This window comes from Scyliorhinus canicula, chromosome 16 (assembly GCF_902713615.1).
Source record: "Scyliorhinus canicula chromosome 16, sScyCan1.1, whole genome shotgun sequence".
Taxonomy (NCBI): domain Eukaryota; kingdom Metazoa; phylum Chordata; class Chondrichthyes; order Carcharhiniformes; family Scyliorhinidae; genus Scyliorhinus; species Scyliorhinus canicula.
Window position 1 is genome coordinate 101484018 of NC_052161.1, and position 21250 is coordinate 101505267.

General features: G+C 49.4%; 1 protein-coding gene across 5 annotated transcripts in view; it reads left to right on the forward strand.

The window, feature by feature from the left end:
- dffb (DNA fragmentation factor, beta polypeptide (caspase-activated DNase)) overlaps positions 1-21250 on the forward strand; it is a 91024-nt gene that overhangs the window by 4060 nt on the left and 65714 nt on the right. For all 5 annotated transcript variants that reach the window (XM_038821775.1, XM_038821773.1, XM_038821776.1 and 2 more), the window contains exons 2-4: positions 12295-12421; positions 14897-15088; positions 18022-18101. In XM_038821775.1, coding sequence (XP_038677703.1) covers positions 12295-12421; positions 14897-15088; positions 18022-18101 — 399 coding nt within the window. The remainder of the gene's footprint in view (positions 1-12294; positions 12422-14896; positions 15089-18021; positions 18102-21250) is intronic.

Sequence of the window (21250 nt, forward strand, 5' to 3'; positions counted from 1 at the left end):
TCTGTGACTTATCACAGGAATGCAAGAGGTATTTGATGTTGTGTAATTGAAACACAATTTCAATATATTGTTCTTGATGTATCTAAGTTCTTGGCTTCTGCCCTGTCAGTTTAACTCAGAAAGTTTACCTCCGGTGAAGTTATTTAGTGCAGATTCCCATTATTGAATTTTGCTCTGCGGTTTTTCCTCAGTATTTTACAATTGATGTGTTGCCTTTATTTTAAGTTTTTCATGTCAACATTTATAGTCTATGCTTCCCTCGTTGAGTTTCTAATTACGTGTTGACCGTTTTAACAGCCTCTGAGCTTGTTCTCTTTAATGAGTCAAAAGCAAAGTTTTACCCTGTTTATTAAATTTGCAAATGCTGAAAGAATAAAATTAACCTGAATATAGTTTGCAGGTAATCATAATGAACGATTTATTAAGATTTCAATATATAATATTTATTGATGGTTGTTTCTGCAAGTGATGCAAATCAGTCTATAATTGAATGTTGGGAGACAAATTGTGAATGTAAAAGGGATCATTTTAAAATTTACTAAGTTAATTCATGCTGCCTGTGCATTTTGCCCAATATATTCATATTTGATCAGGAGAATTTGCACATTATGTGGACCTGGCCTTGTGGACATTTCGGATGATGCACTTGATGTCTACCTATTTTGGTTGGCCATTAACTTTAGTCAAAGACCACTTCCTGAGTAATAACTTGTTGGAATGAAGTGCTTAAAAAAAACAATGGACGTGATTCTCCCCCAAATTTTCGAAGTTAATTTGTGGCGGGTTTTTCAGGGAGTTTCCTGCTGGCTCTGCCGGCGAGTTCCCCACCGTTATTCAATGACACTTAGTCACTTTTTTGGGCCCTGGGTGTTTCTCACCAGTCTAGCCCACAAATATTTTTAGCACTGGGGAGCTGAACTCTGAGATTGGGCCTCCATTTTGAAAGGGTGCCCCGATATCTAAGTGAGCTTACACACCCACCCATAGGCAATGCCACACCCACACACATGGACAATAGCCCACACCCTCCAAGTGGGGACACCCTGCTATGGGGTCCCTGCCCCCCCCCCCTCTTCAGGCCCTCCCAAGCTCCCTTACAGCATCCCATCCCTTGTAGGACACCAACCCATCACCCACCCAACAACCCAAAGGCTTATATTTACCTGCCCTGCACTCCCCCATCCTTCAAACCCTCCCCCACCCTCATTTCATGAGCATGGCCCCGTCGCCCCCTGGCCCTTGGCAGTGCCACCCTGCCACTCGGGCACTTGCACTGGCACCCAGGCAGTGCCTTGACAGTGCCATCCAGGTACATTGGCAGTGCCAAGCTGACAGTGCCAAGTTGCCCACATTCCAGAGTGAGGGCCCGGGTGCCGTTAAGCCTAGTCCATGTTTGTGTGGACCACACTGGTCGGCATCCGGTGCCGTGAGGAGGCCTGAGTATCGGGGGAGGTCGCTAGATCCCAGGCAGGTAGGTCGTAAGTAGGTTTCTCAAGCGAGAGCACAATGTGGCCGGAGAATTGCACCCATAGTATCAAAAGATGTAAATAATTTAGAGGGGGTGGAGAAAAGATTAACGAGGGATCTCAGATAGGTGGGTGGATTAGAAAGCTGGGCTTGTCATCATCAGAGAACAGAAGGTTGAGAGAAGATTAACTTAAGGTACTCTAATTAAAATCATGAGGGGCTGAGATAAAGTAAATAGAGAGGAACTGTTCCCTTGGAAGGAAAGGTGGCGAGGTAGAGGGCACCAATTCAAGATAAATGTCATAAGAATAATTGGGAAACATGAGGAAAAGTTTTTCCAGGCAGCAAGTAGATAGGATCTGGAATGTACTGCCTGAGAGTTTGGGAGAGGCAGTTTTAATCATAGATTTCTAAAGGGAATTGGATATGACTGTGAAAAGACTTCATGGCTAGGTTGCTCTTGCAGAGAGTTAGCACTAACAAAATGGGCTGAATGGTCTCCTTTTCTGCTGGAACCATTTTATGATTCTATTGGTTTCTTGTAAAAAAAAATATTTTCTGTTGCTTTCTTTACACTTTCTATAAATTCGACCCACACATCATATGCAGTGGCAGTTTTGCTGAAGGCTGCAAGCAAAGGGGAGATAAGTTTCAATTACCTGCTGCCAAAGTTCATGCTAACAGTGTAGGTTGCAGCTTCAGTTTAGCTTGGACGGTTGGTTCGCGACTCAAAGCGGGGCCAACAACACGGGTTCAATTCCTGTACCGGCTGAAGGCCCTTCATACAGGCCACGCCTTCTGAACCTTGACCCTTGCCTGAGGTGTGGTGATCCTCAGGTTAAATCACCACCAGTCAGCACTCCCCCCTCAAAGGGGAAAGCAGCCTAGTCATCTGGGACAATTGCGACTTTACCTTTTATTCCCACATAAAATCTGCAATTCAAAGAAAAACAAACACCTGGGAGTAAAATTTTGATCCGTCAAGAATTATATTTTATTTCAAAATTTTGCCATGGAAGCAAAGGCTTCCTCAGGGAGTCAGTCAGCCTCTTGATAGAGCAGTTTGGGCACATCTAGCCTATTCATGAATGATTGACAATGATACAGTGTAGATTGTCTAACCAAATATGCTGTGCATTATTTTGTTTGTTTTGGAGAAGCTGATCTATTTGGAAATGCCATCAATTTAATCCTGAATTACAGCACAAATAATAAGCTCTTCAGATGTAAAGCATTTACACAACATTACTTCATAACAGGGCAAGTTCTATAAGGTAAATTGTATCTCCATAGATCTGTTTTCTAACTGTATTTTAATGGTGTTACTGGTCAGAGGCAGAGACATGTGTCTAATGCAATCTCAGAAACCCCTATCTCAATTTCTTTTTTTGAAATGTATTTTATTACAAACATGTATCAAAACAGGTTACAGCAAATAAACACCCCGGGAAACATACTTCCCAACAATCAACCATACATCCTGTACAGATTTTTCCCCTTTTTGATACGCCCCCCCACCCCGCCGCCTCTCCCCCCCCCCCCCCCATCCCCCTGCAATGAACAGCTCCTCAAACACGGTCACAGACCACAGACACCCCATACCTTTTCTCAAACGCCCCCCTGCTGAGCCCCTTAACTCATACTTTATCTTCTGTAACCATAGGAAGTTGTACAGGCCACTCAACCAAGCCGCTACCCCCGGTGGCGATGCCGACCGCCATTCCAGCAAATTTCGCCACCGTGCAATCAGAGAGGCGAAGGCCAAGACATCGGCCTTCCTACTCTGAAAGCCCAAATATCCCCACCAAAGGGTCCGGGTCCACCTCCCCCTCCACTACCCTGGCTAAGACTGAACACTCCTGCCCAGAATCTTCTCAATTTTTCGCAACCCCAAAACATGTGCAGGTGATTCGCTGGCCTCCGCCCACACCTCTGACACTCATCTGCTACCCCCTGAAAGAACCCACTCATTCTCGCCTGGGTCATATGCACCCTGTGCACCATCTTAAACTGTATCAGCCTCATCCTTGCACAAGAGGAGGTCCCATTTACTCTACGCGGTACCTCACTCTATATTCCCATAATTGATCTCCCGTCCCAACTCCGCTTCCCATTTCTCCTTGATCTTCACCACCCGCTCCCTGTCTCCATTTCTTTTTTTTTAACAAATATTTTATTGAGGTATTTTTGGTTTTACAACAACAAAATAAACAATGTACATGAATATATAAACATAGTGCAAAAGCCGTCGTCCTCCCTTACCGGTTCCACTTTTATTAACCCCCTACTCTAAGCTAAACTAACTCCCCCCCCCCCCCCCCCCTTTCTGCTGACGATTAATTTTCCGCAAAGAAGTCGATGAACGGTTGCCATCTCCGGGCGAGCCCTAACATTGACCCTCTCATGGCGAACTTGATTTTCTCCAAACAGAGAAAGCTAGCCATGTCCGATAGCCAGGCCTCCGACTTCGGGGGCTTTGGGTCCCTCCAAGCTAATAGTATCCATCTCCGACTACCAGGGAAGCAAAGGCCAGAATGTCTGCCACTTTCTCCTCCTGGATTCCCGGATCTTCCGACACCCTGAAGATCTCCATCTCTGGACTTGGTGCCACTGTGGGCATAACATCTGCAAACCCCTGCCAGAATCCCCTAAGCTTTGGACAGGTCCAGAACATGTGGACATGGTTCGCTGGCCCTCCCGCACACTTTGCACACCTATCTTCTACCCCAACGAACCTGCTCATCCAGCCCACTGTCATGTGAGCCTGGTGAAAGACTTTGAATTGTATCAGGCTGAGCCTGGCACATGCTGTGGACGCGTTGACTCTAATCAACGCGTCCGCCCATAGACCGTCCTTTATCTCTCCTCCCAACTCCTCTTCCCACTTGCACCTCAGTCTGCATCTCCTCTGACCCCATAAATTCCTTGTAAATGTCAGAGACCCTCCCTTCTCCCACCCACCCTCTGGAAACTACCCTGTCCAGTATCCCCCTTGGTGCTCGGAGTGGGCAGGTTGAAACCTGCCTACGTAGGAAGTCCCGCACCTGCAGGTACCTGAATTTGTTCCTCCTCGCCAATCCAAATTTCTCCTCCAGCTCCCTCAAGCTAGGAAAGCTCCCCTCTATAAACATATCCCCCATCCTCTCAATACCTGCCCTCTGCCATCTCCGAAACCCTCCGCCCATCCTTCCCGGGGCAAACCGGTGATTATTATAGATTGGAGACCAGACCGATGCTTCCTCCGCTCCCACATGCTTTCTCCATTGCCCCCACGGGGCTGGTGGAGTACTGTGTCGGCAGGAACGCCCCCAAGCTGGTGCCCTTGCATGAAGCCGCCTCCACACGCTCCCATACCGACCCTCCTCCCACTTCCTGATCATGACTATACGCTGCCCAATAGTAATTACTGAAGTTTGGCAGGGCCAGCCCGCCCTCTCCCCGGTTCTGCTCAAGCATTACCTTCCTTACTCGCGGGATCTTGCCCGCCCGTACAAAGCCAGTGATCACTTTGTTGACCTGTTTAAAAAATAAAGATGGGGAGACACTGAAACACAAACAGGAATATCGGGAGGACCGTCATTTTCACTGTCTGCACCCTCCCAGCTAATGACAACTTGAGCGCGTCCCACCTCCGAAATTCGTCCTTCATTTGGTCTACTAGTCAGGCCAGATTTAGTTTGTGTAGCCGTTCCCATTCCCGGGCCACTTGGATGCCTAGGTACCGAAAGCTTCCCCCACCACTCTAAACGGTAGCTCCCCCAGTCACCTCTCCTGTCCTCTCCCCTGGACCGCAAACATCTCACTTTTTCCCATATTTAGTTTATACCCCGAGAACCGGCCAAATTCCCCCAGAATCCTCATGATTTCTTCCATCCCCTCTGCTGGGTCCGATACATACAGGAGCAGGTCGTCTGTGTAAAGCGAGACTCTGTGTCCCCCCCCGGACCAGCCCCTTGAGGCTCTCAGTGCAATTGCCAGCGGCTCTATGGCTAACGCGAACAACAGTGGGGAGAGGGGCATCCCTGTCTCGTCCCCCGATGCAGCCTAAAATAGTCCGATTTTGTCCTATTCGTCTGTGCGCTTGCCACAGGAGCCTGATACAGCAACCGGACCCTGTCAATAAAGCCCCGCCCAAATCCGAACCGTCCTCGTACCTCCCACAGATATTCCCATTTTACTTCTCTGCGTCCATTGCGAACACTACCTCCACCTCTCTACCTTCCGGGGGCATCATGATCACGTTTAACAACCTTCTTACATTGGCCACCAACTGCCTTCCCTTAACAAACCCCGTCTGGTCCTCCCCAATAACGTCATCAATCCTCAATCCCAGAGGACAAACTTTTGGCCAGCTGTTTGGCGTCCACATTCAATAGGGATATCGGCCGATAGGACCCACACAGCTCCGGGTTCTTGTCCCGCTTCACGATCAGTGAAATCGTGGCCTGTGACGTCGTCGGGTGAACAACCCCTCTCTCCCTTGCCTCATTGAATGGCCACATCAACAACAGCCCCAATATCCCAGAGAACGTTTTATAGAACTCCACTGGGACCCATCCGGCCCCGGGGCTTTACCCGACTGCATGGCCTTCAGACCCTTTGCTATCTCTTCCAGCCCTTCTGAGGAAATTCAGCCCCCCCCCCCCCCCCCCCCCGGGAGGAAGTGCCTCATCCCCTCCGGCCCCATTGGGGGTTCCGACCCATACAGCCTACTATAAAACACCTAAAACGCCTTATTCTCCCCTGCTGAGTCTCCAACCAGGTTCCCATCTCCATCCTTTACTTTCCCTATCTCCCTGGCTGCCTCCCTCTTTCTAAGCTGCTGTGCAAGCATTCTACTGGTCTTCTCTCACCTTTCTCAGCTGCTCCACTGCCCTCCCTGTGGTTAACAAGCTGAACTCTGCCTGTAGCCTCCGCCGTTCCCTTAAAAGCCCGGCCTCTGTTATATGTGGCGGACCCAGAGGGGGGAATACCGGGGGTGATGGAACTGTTAGCGGAATTTGGGGGCTTCTCGGGCTATAAGCTGAACTTAGGAAAGAGCGAGGTATTTGTAGTGCACCCGGGAGATCAGGAGGAGGGAATTGGGAGGCTCCCCTTCAGGAGGGCAGTGAAGAGTTTCAGGTACCTGGGGGTGCAGGTGGCCAGGAGTTGGGGGGCTCTTCATAAGCTTAACTTCACCAGACTAGTGGAACAGATGGAGGAGGAATTTAAAAGGTGGGACATGGTGCCGCTATCGCTGGCGGGCAGAGTGCAATCCGTCAAAATGACGGTTCTCCCGAGGTTCTTGTTCCTCTTCCAGTGCTTGCCCATCTTATCCCTAGGGCCTTTTTTAAAAGGGTGACCAGCAGCATCATGGGATTTGTTTGGGCGCATGGCACCCCGAGGGTGAAGAGGGTCTTCTTGGAGCGGAGTAGGGATGGGGGGGGGCTGGCGTTGCCCAACCTCTCGGGGTATTACTGGGCGGCCAACGTGTCGATGGTGCGTAAGTGGGTGATGGAGGGGGAGGGGGCAGCATGGAAACGGATGGAGAGAGCGTCCTGTGGGGATACAAGCCTGGGGGCCCTGGTAACGGCGCCGTGGCCGCTCCCTCCCACGAGGTATACCACGAGTCCGGTGGTGGCGGCTACCCTCAAGATTTGGGGGCAGTGGAGGCGACATAGGGGAGAAGTGGGGGGCTCGATGGAGGCTCCGTTAAGGGGGAACCATAGGTTCGTCCCGGGGAACATGGATGGGGGATTTCGGGGATGGTATAGAGCGGGCATTAGACAGCTGAAGGACCTGTTTATCGACGGAAGGTTTGCGAGCCTGGGGGAGTTGGAAGAGAAATTTGGGCTCCCGCCGGGAAACATGTTTAGATATCTGCAGGTAAAGGCATTTACTAGACGGCAGGTGGAGGGATTCCCTGCGCTCCCCGCGAAGGGGGTGAGTGACAGGGTGCTCTCTGGGGTCTGGGTCGGGGAGGGGAAGATATCCGATATCTACAAGCTTATGCAGGAAAAGGAAGAGGCGTCAGTAGAGGAGCTGAAAACAAAGTGGGAGGGGGAACTGGGGGAACAGATCGAAAACGGGACATGGGCTGATGCCCTGGAGAGGGTAAATTCTTCCTCCTCGTGTGCGCGGCTTAGCCTCATCCAATTCAAGGTGCTGCATAGGGCCCACATGACTGGGACGAGGATGAGTAGGTTCTTTGGGGGTGAAGATAGGTGTGCCAGGTGCTCGGGGAGTCCAGCGAACCATGCCCATATGTTCTGGGCATGCCCGGCATTGGAGGAGTTCTGGAAGGGGGTGGCGAGGACGGTGTCAAGGGTGGTGGGATCCAGGGTCAAGCCAGGATGGGGACTCGCGATCTTTGGGGTTGGGGTAGAGCCGGGAGTGCAGGAGGCGAAAGAGGCCGGTGTGCTGGCCTTTGCGTCCCTAGTAGCCCGGCGAAGGATTTTGCTACAGTGGAAGGACGCGAGGCCCCCAAGCGTGGAGACCTGGATCAATGACATGGCGGGCTTCATTAAGCTTGAGAAGGTTAAATTCGCCCTGAGAGGATCGGTGCAAGGGTTCTTTAAACGGTGGCAGCCTTTCCTCGACTTTCTGGCTCAACGATAGGGTACTGGGACAGTAGCAGCAGCAACCCGGGGGGGTGGGGGGGACGTTGATTATGTTAGCTTATTTTATTTAAATTTGATTTATCTAATTTTAATTTATGGTTAAGTTCTCTTGTTTGGGGGGGGTGGGGGAATGTGATACATGTGATGTTACGGTATGGGGGGAATTGTGGGTGTTATGGGGCTGTTAGTTGCATATTACTGCTTTTTGCTATACTTTTTGTTATATTTTCTGCAAAAAATTCCAATAAAAAAATTAAAAAAAAAAAAAAAAAGCCCGGCCTCTGGGGTCTCCGCATACCTCCTGTCGACCTGTAGTATCTCCTTTACCAGTCGGTCCGTCTCTGCCCTGTCTACCTTCTCCCTATGGGCCCGTATCGAGCTCAGCTCCCCTCTAACCACCGCCTTCAATACTTCCCAGGCCACCACTGCTGAAATTTCCCCCGAGTTGTTGACTTCCAGGTAATTCTGAATACATTTCCTCAGCCGCCCACACACCTCCTCATCAGCTAAAAGATCCACGTCTAACCTCCAGTGCGGGCGCTGGTTACTGTGTTTACTAACCTGTAGGTCAACCCAGTGCGGGGCATGGTCTGAGATTGTGATCGCTGAGTACCCCGTGTCCACCACCCCCGTGTGAGTAGAAGGAGAACTCCTTCACCCTTGGCTGCCCAAATCTCCATGGTTCCCCCCCCCCCCCCCCCCCCCCATCTGCTCCATGAACCCTTTTAGCCCCTTTGCCATTGCTGGAACCCTGCCTGTTTTTGAGCTCAACCAGTCTAAACCAGGGTCAATAACTGTGTTGAAGTCCCCTCCCATGACCAACCTGTATGAGTCCAGGTCCGGTATCTTCCCCGGCATCCTCTTTATAAACTCCACATCGTCCCAATTTGGCGCATACACATTTACTAATCCCACCTGCACCCCCTCCAGTTTCCCACTGACCATAATGTACTGACCTCCCACATCCGAAACTATTCTTCCCACCTCAAACACCACTCGTTTGTTGATCTGGATCGCGACCCCTCTAGTCTTCGAGTCCAGTCCAGAGTGAAAAACCTGTCCAACCCAACCTTTCCTTAGTCTAATCTGGTCAGCTACTCTAAGGTGCATCTCCTGCAGCATTACCACGTCCGCCTTCAGTCCTCTCAAATGCGTGAACACACGTGTCCTCTTGACCGGCCCATTTAGCCCTTGTACATTCCAGATGATCAGCCTAATTGGGGAGCTCACCGACCCGCCGCCTCCCCCCCCCCCACTTCGCCGATCAGCCATCACCTTTCTTGGGCCATTCTCCAGCCCGCGCCTCCACCGGCCTCCCCGACCTCCTCTCTGTCCCTCAGCAACAGTCCCTCCCTCGTCAGCAGAACATTTTACCCTGCTCCCTCCCCTTGTAACAGCACAATGTAAATCAACCCCTTGATAAGCCTAACATCTGCTCACTCCCCAATAATGCTTCCGTGAGCTAGCCCGCCCAGCTAGCTTAGTGGCCCCCACCCCTGGCGCCAGACATTCTCCCACCTATTGCCCCCCCCCCCCCCCCCCCCCCCCCCCCCCCCCCCCGGGCTCATACACACATATTCAAATGACAGACAATCCCAAGACAATTGCCCGACAGAAAAAAAACATTAAACAAAGAAAAGATCAAATAAGAGATCCAGCATCTAAACAAACACACCTCCACCCCCCAACAGTGCAAATGTAAACTTTAACTCACTCAGCTCTGCAACTGGCCCCAAATCAATACAGAAGGCATTACAAATAGCGTCCACAAAACGAAAAACGAGAAACATTTTAAAACATGTACGTTGCAACGAAGTTCAAAAGTTCCCTGTCCGCCACCAGTCCTTTCCTTTTCGCAAAGTCCAGCGGTTCTTCAGGCGACTCGAAATAAAAATGTTGCTCCTCGTACGTGACCCAGAGACAGGCCGGTTACAGCAGTCCGTACTTCACCTTTTTCTTAAAAAGGGTCGACCTGATCTGATTAAACCCCACTCTTCTGGCCACCTCTGCACTCAGGTCCTGATAGATCCGCAGGATACTGTTCTCCCATTTACAGCTCCTTGTCTGCTTGGCCCACTGTAAAATACGCTCCTTATCCAAATACCTGTGGAATCTCACCATCATTGCCCTCGGGGGGGGGGGGGGGGGGGGTGTTCTCCCATTCACGGCTTCCTTGCGAGTGCTCTGTGAGCCCTGTCCACCTCCAAGGGCTGGGAGAATTCCCCATCCCCCAGCAACTTCTCAAACATGTCCGCTACGTATGGCCCAGCATCCACTCCTCCGGGAGCCTAACGATTCTCAAGTTCTGCCGGCAGAACCTACTCTCTAGGTCCTCCACCTTCTCCAGGAGCTTTTTCTGCTGGTCTTTCAGCATCCCCACCTCCAACTCCACCGCAGTTTGATGTTCCTCCTACTCAGCCAGCGCCTTCTCTACTTTCTGGATCGCTCGATCTTGGGCATCCAATCTAAGCTCCAGCCATGCAATTGACTCTTTAATCGGGTCCAAGCAGTCCCGCTTCTGCTTGGCGAAGCCTTCCTGAATAACTTGCATCAGCTGCTCCGTTGACCGCTGGGTCGACAAGCCAGAGGTCCGGTCATCCGCCATGCTGCCTCCCGCTGTAGCTTCAGCCCAAGCCTTCTCTGTCTTTCTGTTTCTGCCTTTGCGAGCGCTTCTAGTCCTCCTCTCCATGTACTGATATGGGAATCCAGTACACAATTGCCTCTATCATCGATTTTTCAAATCAAGTTCGGTAAAAAATCGGGGGGAAAGGTCCAAAAGTCAGACCCCGAGCGGGAGCCACCAAATGTGCGACTTACTCCTTCATAGCCGCCACCTGAAGTCCCCCTGCCTCATTTCACCAGTGTCGGTGTTCCCATTTCAGACACCAACTATTCTTTTGTGACCTGTGTAGAATGATTGATTTAGTGCAGTGTTGATTTGACCCAAATCATGGGCAGCATATGTTTGAACTCATTGGAAAGTGGGATCAGTCATCCCAGACAAAGGTCACTTAGCAGCTGGGAGAGAGAATGCAGGTCATAGAATCATAGAATACCTACAATGCAGAAGGAGGCCATTCGGCCCAAACCCCGCCCTTTCTCGTAACCCCATAATCCCACCTGACCTGCACATCTTTCGACATTGAGGGATAAGTTTACGTGGCCAATCCATCTAACCAGCACATCTTTGGACTGAGGGAGGAAACCGGAGCACCCGGAGGAAACCCACGCAGAGATAGGGAGAACGTGCAAACTCCACACAGTCAGTCACCCAACGGTGGAATTGAACCCGGGTCCCTGCCGCTGTGAGGCAGCAGTGCTAACCACTATTTTCCATTGTATCGGTTACATCTGAACCCAAATCTCTGATGTGAAAGGACCACCCAATCATTCCTTTAAAAGTAACTTTTAAAAAGCAAAAATATCTGTTCATTCATAACATAAATTAGTTGGAGACTTGGAATGGTTCCAACTTATTCATCTGAATAGTCACCCAGGGAATGTTAGACAGAAAAAAACTAGTCTAACTCCTGGGTAACTATACAACTGACACCCCCCAACCATTCACAATGAACCATTGACTTCCCACTCCTCCCCCCATTATCCCGATCTCCGACTCTTCCCCCCCCCCAGCCTTCCGTGACTGCCCCGCCCCACCATGACTCATTCCCCAACCTGATAAACCACCCGTACCAAACTCTCCTTGCTCCCACCCATTCACCCACCTACCCAGCTCATCCACATCCAAGTGCCACCTCATCCACTTGGCCCTATTTAAGGAAAGATATATTATCATTGAAGGCAATACAGAGGAAGTTTACTTGGATGATCCTTGGTATGGAAGGACTACCATATGAGGTGAGATTGGACAGGTTGGGTCTGTACACCTTGAATTTTAGAAGAATGAGAGGTGATACGACTGAAACAAAAAAGATTCTCAGAAGGTTAGACGGGGTAAATGTTGGGCTCATCCACATATCACCCTACCAGCTGCCACTCTACAATCTCCCCAACAAACCGCCGTGCCACCTTATCCATTTACCTTATCTTACCCACACTACCCCTTATCCATTCTATCCCCATTCCACATTTGCATTCTTAGATCGTAGTTTGGGTTTCCAATCCCGATCAGAAAATTTGGGCCAAAGTTTCTGCGACTAAACGGTGACATGGAAATGGCAATAGTTTGTTTCTACTTCATGGTAACTACTTGTTTTATCTTGGATAGCTCTCACGTGAAGGGTGTCGTGTATGTTTGTTTGAAGATGGGACAGAAGTTGATGCTGAATATTTCTCGCGCTTGAAAGATAACTGCAAGCTCATTATTCTGGAGCAGGGACAGAAGTGGAATGGAGGTAAATGCGCTCTGATCTTGACTAGAGCAGGTTTTGTGAGTAGAGGGTACAAGTTTTGTTTGGGAAACCCGGAAATCAGGGTTTCTCATTGTTTTTTCCAAGTAGGTTCCCCACCTGGAAGTGAGCCTGATTGACCATAAGAAATAGTAACAGGAGTAGGCCATTCAGCCCTTCAAGCCTGCTCCATCAATGTAACAAGATTATGGCTGATCTAACATTGGAGTTCAATTGCCTGCCTAACCCTTAATCCTGCCACTGATTAAAAACCTATCGATCTCAGACTTGAAAATATTCAAGGACTCGACAGCATCCGAGGTAAAGAATTCTCAAAGATTCACCGCTCATTGAGAGAAGAAATTCTTTCTCACACCTGTCTTAAATAAGCACCCATTTATTCTGCGACAGTGCCCTCTGGTCCTACACACTTATCATGAGTGAAAACATCATCCCAACATTTACCCCGTCTAACCTTCTGAGAATCTTTTTTGTTTCAATCGTATCACCTCTCATTCTTCTAAAATTCAAGATCTACAGACCCAACCTGTGCAATCTCACCTCATATGGTAGGCCTTCCATACCAAGGATCATCCAAGTAAACTTCCTCTGTATTGCCTTCAATGATAATATATCTTACCTTAAATAGGGCCAAAACTGTACACAGTATTCTAAATGTGGCCTTACGAGTACCTTGTACAGTTGCAGAAACACTTCTTTACTTTTATACTCCAGCTCCCTTCAGATAATATACAGCATTCCATTTATCTTCCCTATTACCTTCTGGGGGTCAGTTAGCTCAGTTGGCTGGACAGCTGGTTTGTGATGCAGACTGATGCCAACAGTGCATGTTCATATTCCCGTACCGGCTGACATTATTTATGAACCTTGCCTTCTCAACCTTGCCCTTCGCCTGAGGTGTGGTGACCCTCAAGTTAAATCACCACCAGTCAGCTCTCTCTCAAAGGGCAGAGCAGCCTATGGTCCTCTGGGACTATGCAACATTGACATTTTTTTGCACCTGTACCGTACCTTCCTCGGTTTCATGAACCATGACCTCCAAGTCCTTTGCTATACAGCTTTCTGCAGTCTCTCCCCATTTAAATAATAACCACCTGCTCATTCTTTCTTCCAAAATGAACAGTTTCACATTTTCCCACATTGAATTCCAATTGCCAATTTTCTGCCCACTCACCTAATCTGTCAACATCTCTCGTGAAAGCTATTTATATCCTCCTTACATCCTGCCTTCCCTCCCACCTTTGTATCATCTGCAAATATGGCCACAGTATATTCTGGCCCTTCCTTCAAATCATTAATATATATTATTAAAAGCTGCGTGTAAAATATGAAATCCTCAGCCAGTTCACCACCAGAGCGTTAGCCGGTTTATCTCAGCATCGCCTCCCCATCACCAAGCATAAGGGCAGCACGGTAGCATTGTGGATAGCACAATTGCTTCACAGCTCCAGGGTCCCAAGTTCGATTTCGACTTGGGTCACTGTCTGTGTGGAGTCTGCACATCCTCCCCGTGACTGCGTGGGTTTCCTCCGGGTACTCCGGTTTCCTCCCACAGTCCAAAGATGTGCAGGTTGGGTGGATTGGCCATGACAAATTGTCCAAAATTCTATGATTAACCTAGGACAAAAGTTCGGCGCAACATCGTGGGCCGAAGGGCCTGTTCTGTGCTGTATTTCTCTATACTCTATCTATCCCCCCCCCCACTCTATCCCTGTAGCCTTCAGACTTATTTCCTTCAAGTGCTTGGCCAATCAGCTTTTGAAATCATCAATCGTCTCCGCTTTCGCCACACTCATCGACAGCGATCATTACCACTCACAGCATAAAAGGAGTTCTTTCTCACGTCCTTCCCTGTATCACTTGCCTGTAATCTTGAATCTGTGACCCCTCATCCTTGTACCATCTGCTAAAGGGAACAGCTTTCTGGGCGATCTGTGCTAAATCTACACTGTTGGATCAGTCTTCCCCCGGATTCAGGTAGTGCACTATTGATGAGAATTGAGGCAACAAGGCTGTGTTTCACCAAATGGGAGCATTTCCCTTGGATGGGTGGTACTTCATTGTCAAAGGCACCATTCTGGACTGCATGGAGTACAGCTTGCACCAGTGAGGACTGTTTGACAAGATATTCTATTATGCAACAAACAGTATGATGTGATTGATACCGATAGCTGCTGTTTGTAATAATTGAAGATTGTTATTCCAATCCAGGCTCGTGTCAAGATTGGTAACTCATGGAGGCTTTGTGGAACAGTGGGTAGTGTCCCTGCCTCTTGACCAAAAGCTCCAGTTCAAGTCTAGCGCCGGGACTTGTTGGCCATGGAATGAATGTTCATAACGCGCGATTCAGCTGGGGAATCCTTCCCCACTAATCCCTAAAGGGGAAAAAAAAATGTGTGTGAAGATAAAATAAATTGGAAGTTATAAGATTGGTGACTCGTATCTCCATACAATTTACAGAGATTCGCTACTATTTAAAGGAAATATTGCATGAATATGATAACAGCAGTGACGAATTAATTACGACGGCAAAAAGCATGCTATCTGAAGAAATACGACCCAAGAAGAGGAAGCTGCTGCAGTATTTTGTTGAAGATAGTACTGAAAATATCACAGCTGAAAATCGTGACGATGACCAGAAATGGTTTGAAGGTGATGTGCAATTGGTGTGGTGGTAATTACAAACTTTGATTAATCAATAACACCACACGGGATTTGCCATCCCACCACGGCATGTTTTGAGTAGGTGGCCCACCATTGACCGGTGGTGGGATTTTCCGGTGCTGCTGCTGTCAATGGGGAACATGTGTGTCGGCAGGACCGGACGATCCCACCGGTGAGAAAGGCTGGAAAATCCTGCCCACTGTGTACAAGAGATGGCGTTGTGCTCAAATGAAACGAGACATTGCTATTCAGCCCATCGATTGAATTCCTTTCATAGGCCACACACAATTTTCCCAATCGCAATCAACATTTTCCCTTCCCCAACAACCTTCTTCCATTTTTCTCTTAAAGATGGCGACTTTTGCTGGGGTAAGGTTTGAAGGGCAACTTTCCCAAAATTCCTCTTTTTTTTTAATGTGAGCCTAGAGGGTAAATGTTAGCAGGCTGTTGACTGGATAGGGCATCATCCTTGAGTCTACACTCAATATCGACAATGATCCCAGTTGTGTTAAACCACTTGAAGAAGCCTATATATGCCCTTTAGTTGACAATGATTATTGTAGTTCAAACTTGAGGCTGCAGGCCTCACCAATCTTCATGTTAAACTCTATCTCAATTACACATCCTAGCACCATATTGCATTTATAAAGCTTATCAGACATCTTTGCTATAGTGGGATTTGGACAGATTCACTCCTCGGCAGCCCAGCATTTATTTTGCTGCTTTTGTAGTGGAATGGCTTGGATTTTCATCCTGGACTCGGGTAAGGGAGTTGGGAGAATTCCTGGCTTAGCCCTCCTCCCTCAGGAGAAAGTGCCCACCTAGGACGGTGTGGAGGCAGGGTGGGGGAACCATGTTCATATGTTCAGAGCGTGTCTGAGATTAAGGGGGATGTGGATGGGATTTTCAGATGATGTCAAAGATTTTGGGGATAACGGTAGCTCTGAATCTGGAGGTGGCAATATTTCGAGCGTAGGAGAATCTGGGAGAGCAGGTGGAGAGAGAGGCCGATGTATTCGACTTTGCCTCAACGGTAGCCCAGAGATGGATTTTATTGGGCAGGCGGGACTTGGAGCTGCCGAGTGTAGGGGTGTGGGTGAGCGATTTGGCAGAGTTCCTGGACTTAGAGAAGATCAAGTTTGCCATTAGGGGGGCAGAGGAGGGGTTCACCTTGAAGTGGAAGCTGTACATCGACTTCTTTAAGGAATATTAAGTCATCAGCAGGGTGGGGGAGGGCTTTTTTTCAGTTCAGGTTGGGTTAAAAGTTTAAAAAGAGGGGGGTGCAGACACAGGGTGGCAGCGGGTAGAGTTGGGGGGTGGTGGAGTGTGTAAGCATAGTTTGATTTTTTACTGTTGCCGCAGTTGGATTTTTGTGTTTTTTTTCTTCTTTGTTATGTATATATTTGAAAATGTCTCAGAAATTTATTTTTGAAAAAAAGTGCCCACCTAGATGGGAGCATCATTGTGGGGGTCACTGAGCTAAACCAGCCCAATGAACACCACAGTGTAAAGTGGAACACTTGTTTCACAGTGGAAACATTTCTTGATGGACAACTCGGGCTGTCTGATCTCTGCAGTCAATTTCACTATGGTTGTTTACATAACGCAAGTGGTTTCAAGTGTTGCGGTTTGTGGATTTGGAACATAAATGGGCGTGAATAGGAAAGAACATTTCCCCATAGCAGAGTTTCCTTTTACACACACCAGTTTACATTGTGGTGTTCGTTGGTTCTAGAAAGTGTACAGTGGGTCAATGGGGATGTAAGTGTCAAGAGTTTGGTGCAGGGGGCATGCATAAGATGAGGGGGGTGTGGTGTAATATCGTGGCGTTAGGCAGATGACGGGTTAATGGGGCACTGGGGATACAGTACTGCCCACATCGTGATGTGGAGAGTCACATGATCATTGACTGTGTGCATAAGAATCTGGAAGGAACCAACATGGAGACAGCACCCATGCACGGCTATACTTTGCAGATATATAGTTATGAGCTGTTAATAAACAGCTTGGAAGGAATTCTCTGGCCATTCACTAGCAGTGGGATTCTCTCTTTCTGCCGGCTGTGCAACCCTGCCCACAGGATTCCCAGGGACATGGGGTGGCTTCAGTGGGAATTCCCATTGACAGTGGCAGGAGTAGAGAATCCCGCAGCCAGCGAACAGCGCACCGCCTGCTGCCGGCGGAAAATTTGTGACAGGGAGGCCGGAGAATTCCGCCCTTTATGTTCAACCATATATACCTCCAGAAAGCCTAATGAGACACCAAAAGAACCCTTCCAAAAGGCAGAAGGGCAGCGCCTGGTATAAAGGGGCAGGTGGGTGTTGGGGTGTAACTTTGAATTCACCTTTTCAAAGGTTCCTGCATGCGTACTGAAGTTTATGATACTTCTAAGGGGTCAGGACCCATGGCTCCTTAAAAACCTGCTCCAACTCCCGTGAGGATTGTGGAGGAGGAGGAGATACCTGTCCCCGTATTGGAGCCAGCCAGAGTGGGAGTGTCGGATGCGGACTTCTGACATGACGTAATCCGCACCCTTTAAAGGCATTCCCAAAAATCTCACAGCCCGGGAATTGGGGTCGGGAAGCCTGGAATCAAGACCTACTTGCCATTTTTAAAGAGCTACCGAGTCATCCCGACTCATTGAGAATCCAGGCCAACGTGAAGGCGAAGAAAGAGTCACTTGAATGGAGAGAAGGCTGCATTTTGGCACAGCGGTGTCAGAATTATTGTAGAATCTATAACTTTATGTCATCAGGCGGTACAAATTAACTAACTGCAGGCCAACAATTTCTGTGCTCCAAGGTGACCCAGACCAATGACAATCTGATCAATCCCTTTGTGAGTTTGAGGTTCAGCTAAAGCTAGTTCAAATTTGTTGTCACAAATTACAAGCACTAACGATGGGATCTGTTATGTTGCAGGCCTGAACCCGAGATTTAAAACCAAATCTGATTATATGAGTTTCAGCTGTGGGAGAAGAATGAGAAACTACCTGGCAGAGGTATGAAATTGGAATGTTTTAAATTTTAACATGGAATTCTCTGCATGAATCTTTGCTTCCCCTGATCTCTCCTTTGCAGTTACTGGGAGCGAATCACCCAAAAAATGCCTTAGGTCTTCGTGTCATTTTGTGCTAGTTTGGCGGTGTGTTTTGCGCTGGCTGTAATGGCGGGATCGCGAAAACCAAGCCCCCATGTGAACCTCGCCATGCCTGGTACCCTCGCCACCTGACACGCACATCAGCAGCTCGCTGCTAACAAGGGGCAGCAGTCGGAGGTCTGCTGTATCCCAGGATGCAGCTGGACCCTAGCCAAAAGTCGAGCCTCTGGACGAGGCTTTCCCAGATCTGATGCTTATAATAGGACTCAACCGTGACATTCAGGAGGGGTGTCAGTGACGCTCCAGCGATTGCAATGCTGATTGGAGGAGTCCCAAAGCCTTCAGGCACAGGAAATGGTGCCGGCATTGTGTGGCACCCAGGCCAACACTGCTAGGGTGGCGACCGCAATGGAAAACCTGGAGCATAACGTCCGCACCTTGAGTGGTGGTGCCTAAGCTATCGCTCGGTCTGTGATGACCATAGCAGAGGGCCTTGACATCATGTCCCAATGAGGGATATGCCCCAGACATATGGACATTGCTGAGGCACTCCAAAACATGGCCCAGTCACTGAGGACCATTGATGAAGGCACAACACCATGGTGCAGATTATGGGCAGCCTCCAGGACTCCAGTACCAGATGACTCCAGCTGCCCCTCCATCCCATGGAGTCACCCAGGGCCCTATTGGCACCCTGAGGGAGGAGGAAGTACCGGAGCCCATCCCAGTAACAGTAAAACACAAGGGCTCAAGAAGAGTGATAATCACTGAGCGGGCACCGGTGAGGTCACTATTTGTAGCAAGGGGAAATGGAAATCTGTCACATTAAAATGCTGAGGACCTCCCTGGTCGTCCTTGCCACCACCTCTCCTCCATCCCCCAGCTTCTCCTCGGGCTCATCCTCCAGCCCCTCCTAGTTCTCCTCCTCAGATGAGCCCGCGTGTTCCTCCTCCTCCTCGCTGGCATGCCACCCGCTGCTGTGTCAGATTGTGGAGGGCACAGCAGACCATCAGGCTCTGGGGGGGTGTATGGTGGAACCCCACCAGAGTGGTCCAGGTAGCGGAACGATATTTTCAGCAGCCCAATGCACTGCTCAATGATGGCACCGGTGGCAATGTGGGCCTCATTGTAATGGGTCTCCGTCTCGGACTCCTCCTCCGCACTGGCTTCATCATCCATAACCTCAGAGGGTATTCCTTGTCCCCCACGAGATACCGGGATCTCCGAGTCATGCACTGTCCCAGGATAGCGGGCACACGCGTTCTTGATCCTCAGGCAGTGGTCGCACACGATCTGAACATTCAAGAAATGGAACCCCTTTCTGTTAGTATAGAGCCCCAGTGCTCGCAAGGTGACATGCGTGCCATCGATGCCCCCTGGACTTGTGGCATCCCAGAGATGGCAGCGAATCCTGCAGCCCGGGTATCTCGTTGGGCCTGGTACAGGTCAAAAGTGATATAGATGGATGCCTGGGCATGCAGAGCGTCCGTCATGGTCTGGATGCACCTGAAGGCTCCAAAATGCCACGCAGGTCCCACTCGAGCACTGGAATGACCCGGTGGTGGGGATATTTAATGCTGCAGTGACCTTTGGGGCCAGGTGACCTCCTCCTCCGTGGGGTGCCATGTCTGTGAGGACATAGAGTCATAGAATTTACAGTGCAGCAGGAGGCCATTCGGCCCATCGAGTCTGCACCGGCTCCTGGAAGAAGCACCCTACCCAAGGTTAACACCTCCACCCTATCCCCATAACCCAGTAACCTCACCCAACACTAAGGGCAATTTTGGACACTAAGGGAAATTTATCATGGCCAATCCACCTAACCTGCACATCTTTGGACTGTGGGAGGAAACCGGAGCACCCGGAGGAAACCCACGCACACACGGGGAGGATGTGCAGACTCTGCACAGACAGTGACCCAAGCCGGAATCGAACCTGGGACCCTGGAGCTGTGAAGCGATTGTGCTATCCACAATGCTACCGTGCTGCCCACATGGCACATGTGTGGCACTGTCTCTCTGCTGAGACACATTGTTCTGCTGTCCATCAGCACATTGAAGAACCAACGATACATGGACAACTTGGGTGGTCGCTGGCCTCATCTTTTTTTTTTTTAAATTTAATTCTCCTTTTTCACATTTTCTTAAAAATTTACACCCACCAACAAACAGTAAACGGTAACGAATACAATGTCAATCCCCTTATTAACAACAACGATCCCATCTTCCCACCAACCCCCAAACAACAGTCCGCACGACAACACAAACATCAACTAAAAAAACGATAAGCAATCCGGAATCGTCCATAGTCACCATTAACATATATAGTCCACCCCCCTCCCCCCACTAATATTCAAGGCCATCCAATCTCCGAAAGTGTACAATGAATGATATCCATGAATTGTAAAACCCCAGTCCCCTCCCAGACTCCTCCCCTCCACTTACTCTCGAAAACACCTCACCCAGTATCGATCCCCTTCCCCAACTTTTCACCCCTCCGAGGCTCATTGAAACCTGTTCTACCATTCTGATGGCTGCAGCCCCTCCCCCCACCACACTCCATTCACTGGCCACCTTAAACTATGATGTGGAGATGCCGGCGTTGGACTGGGGGGAGCACAGAAGGCTTGGTAGTTCAGAACAGCGACTACGACACCACACATCCCTGCAAGATGTGCCAGATCATCAACATGTACCACCATTACACGTGAGAACACCACCCACCAGGTACGCGATACATACTCATGCGACTCGGCCAACGTTGTCTACCTCATACGCTGCAGTAAAGGATGTCCCGAAGCGTGGTACATTGGCGAAACCATGGAGACGCTGCGACAATGGATGAACGTACATCGCGCGACAATCGCCAGGCCGGAATGTTCCCTTCCAGTCGGGGAACACTTCAGCAGTCAAGGGCATTCAACCTCTGATCTCTGGGCTTCAGGCTGCGCGACAGCACAAAATCGCCGAGCAGAAACTTATAGCCAAGTTCCGCACACATGCGTACGGCCTCAACCAGGATCTTGGATTCATGTCGCATTACATTCATCCC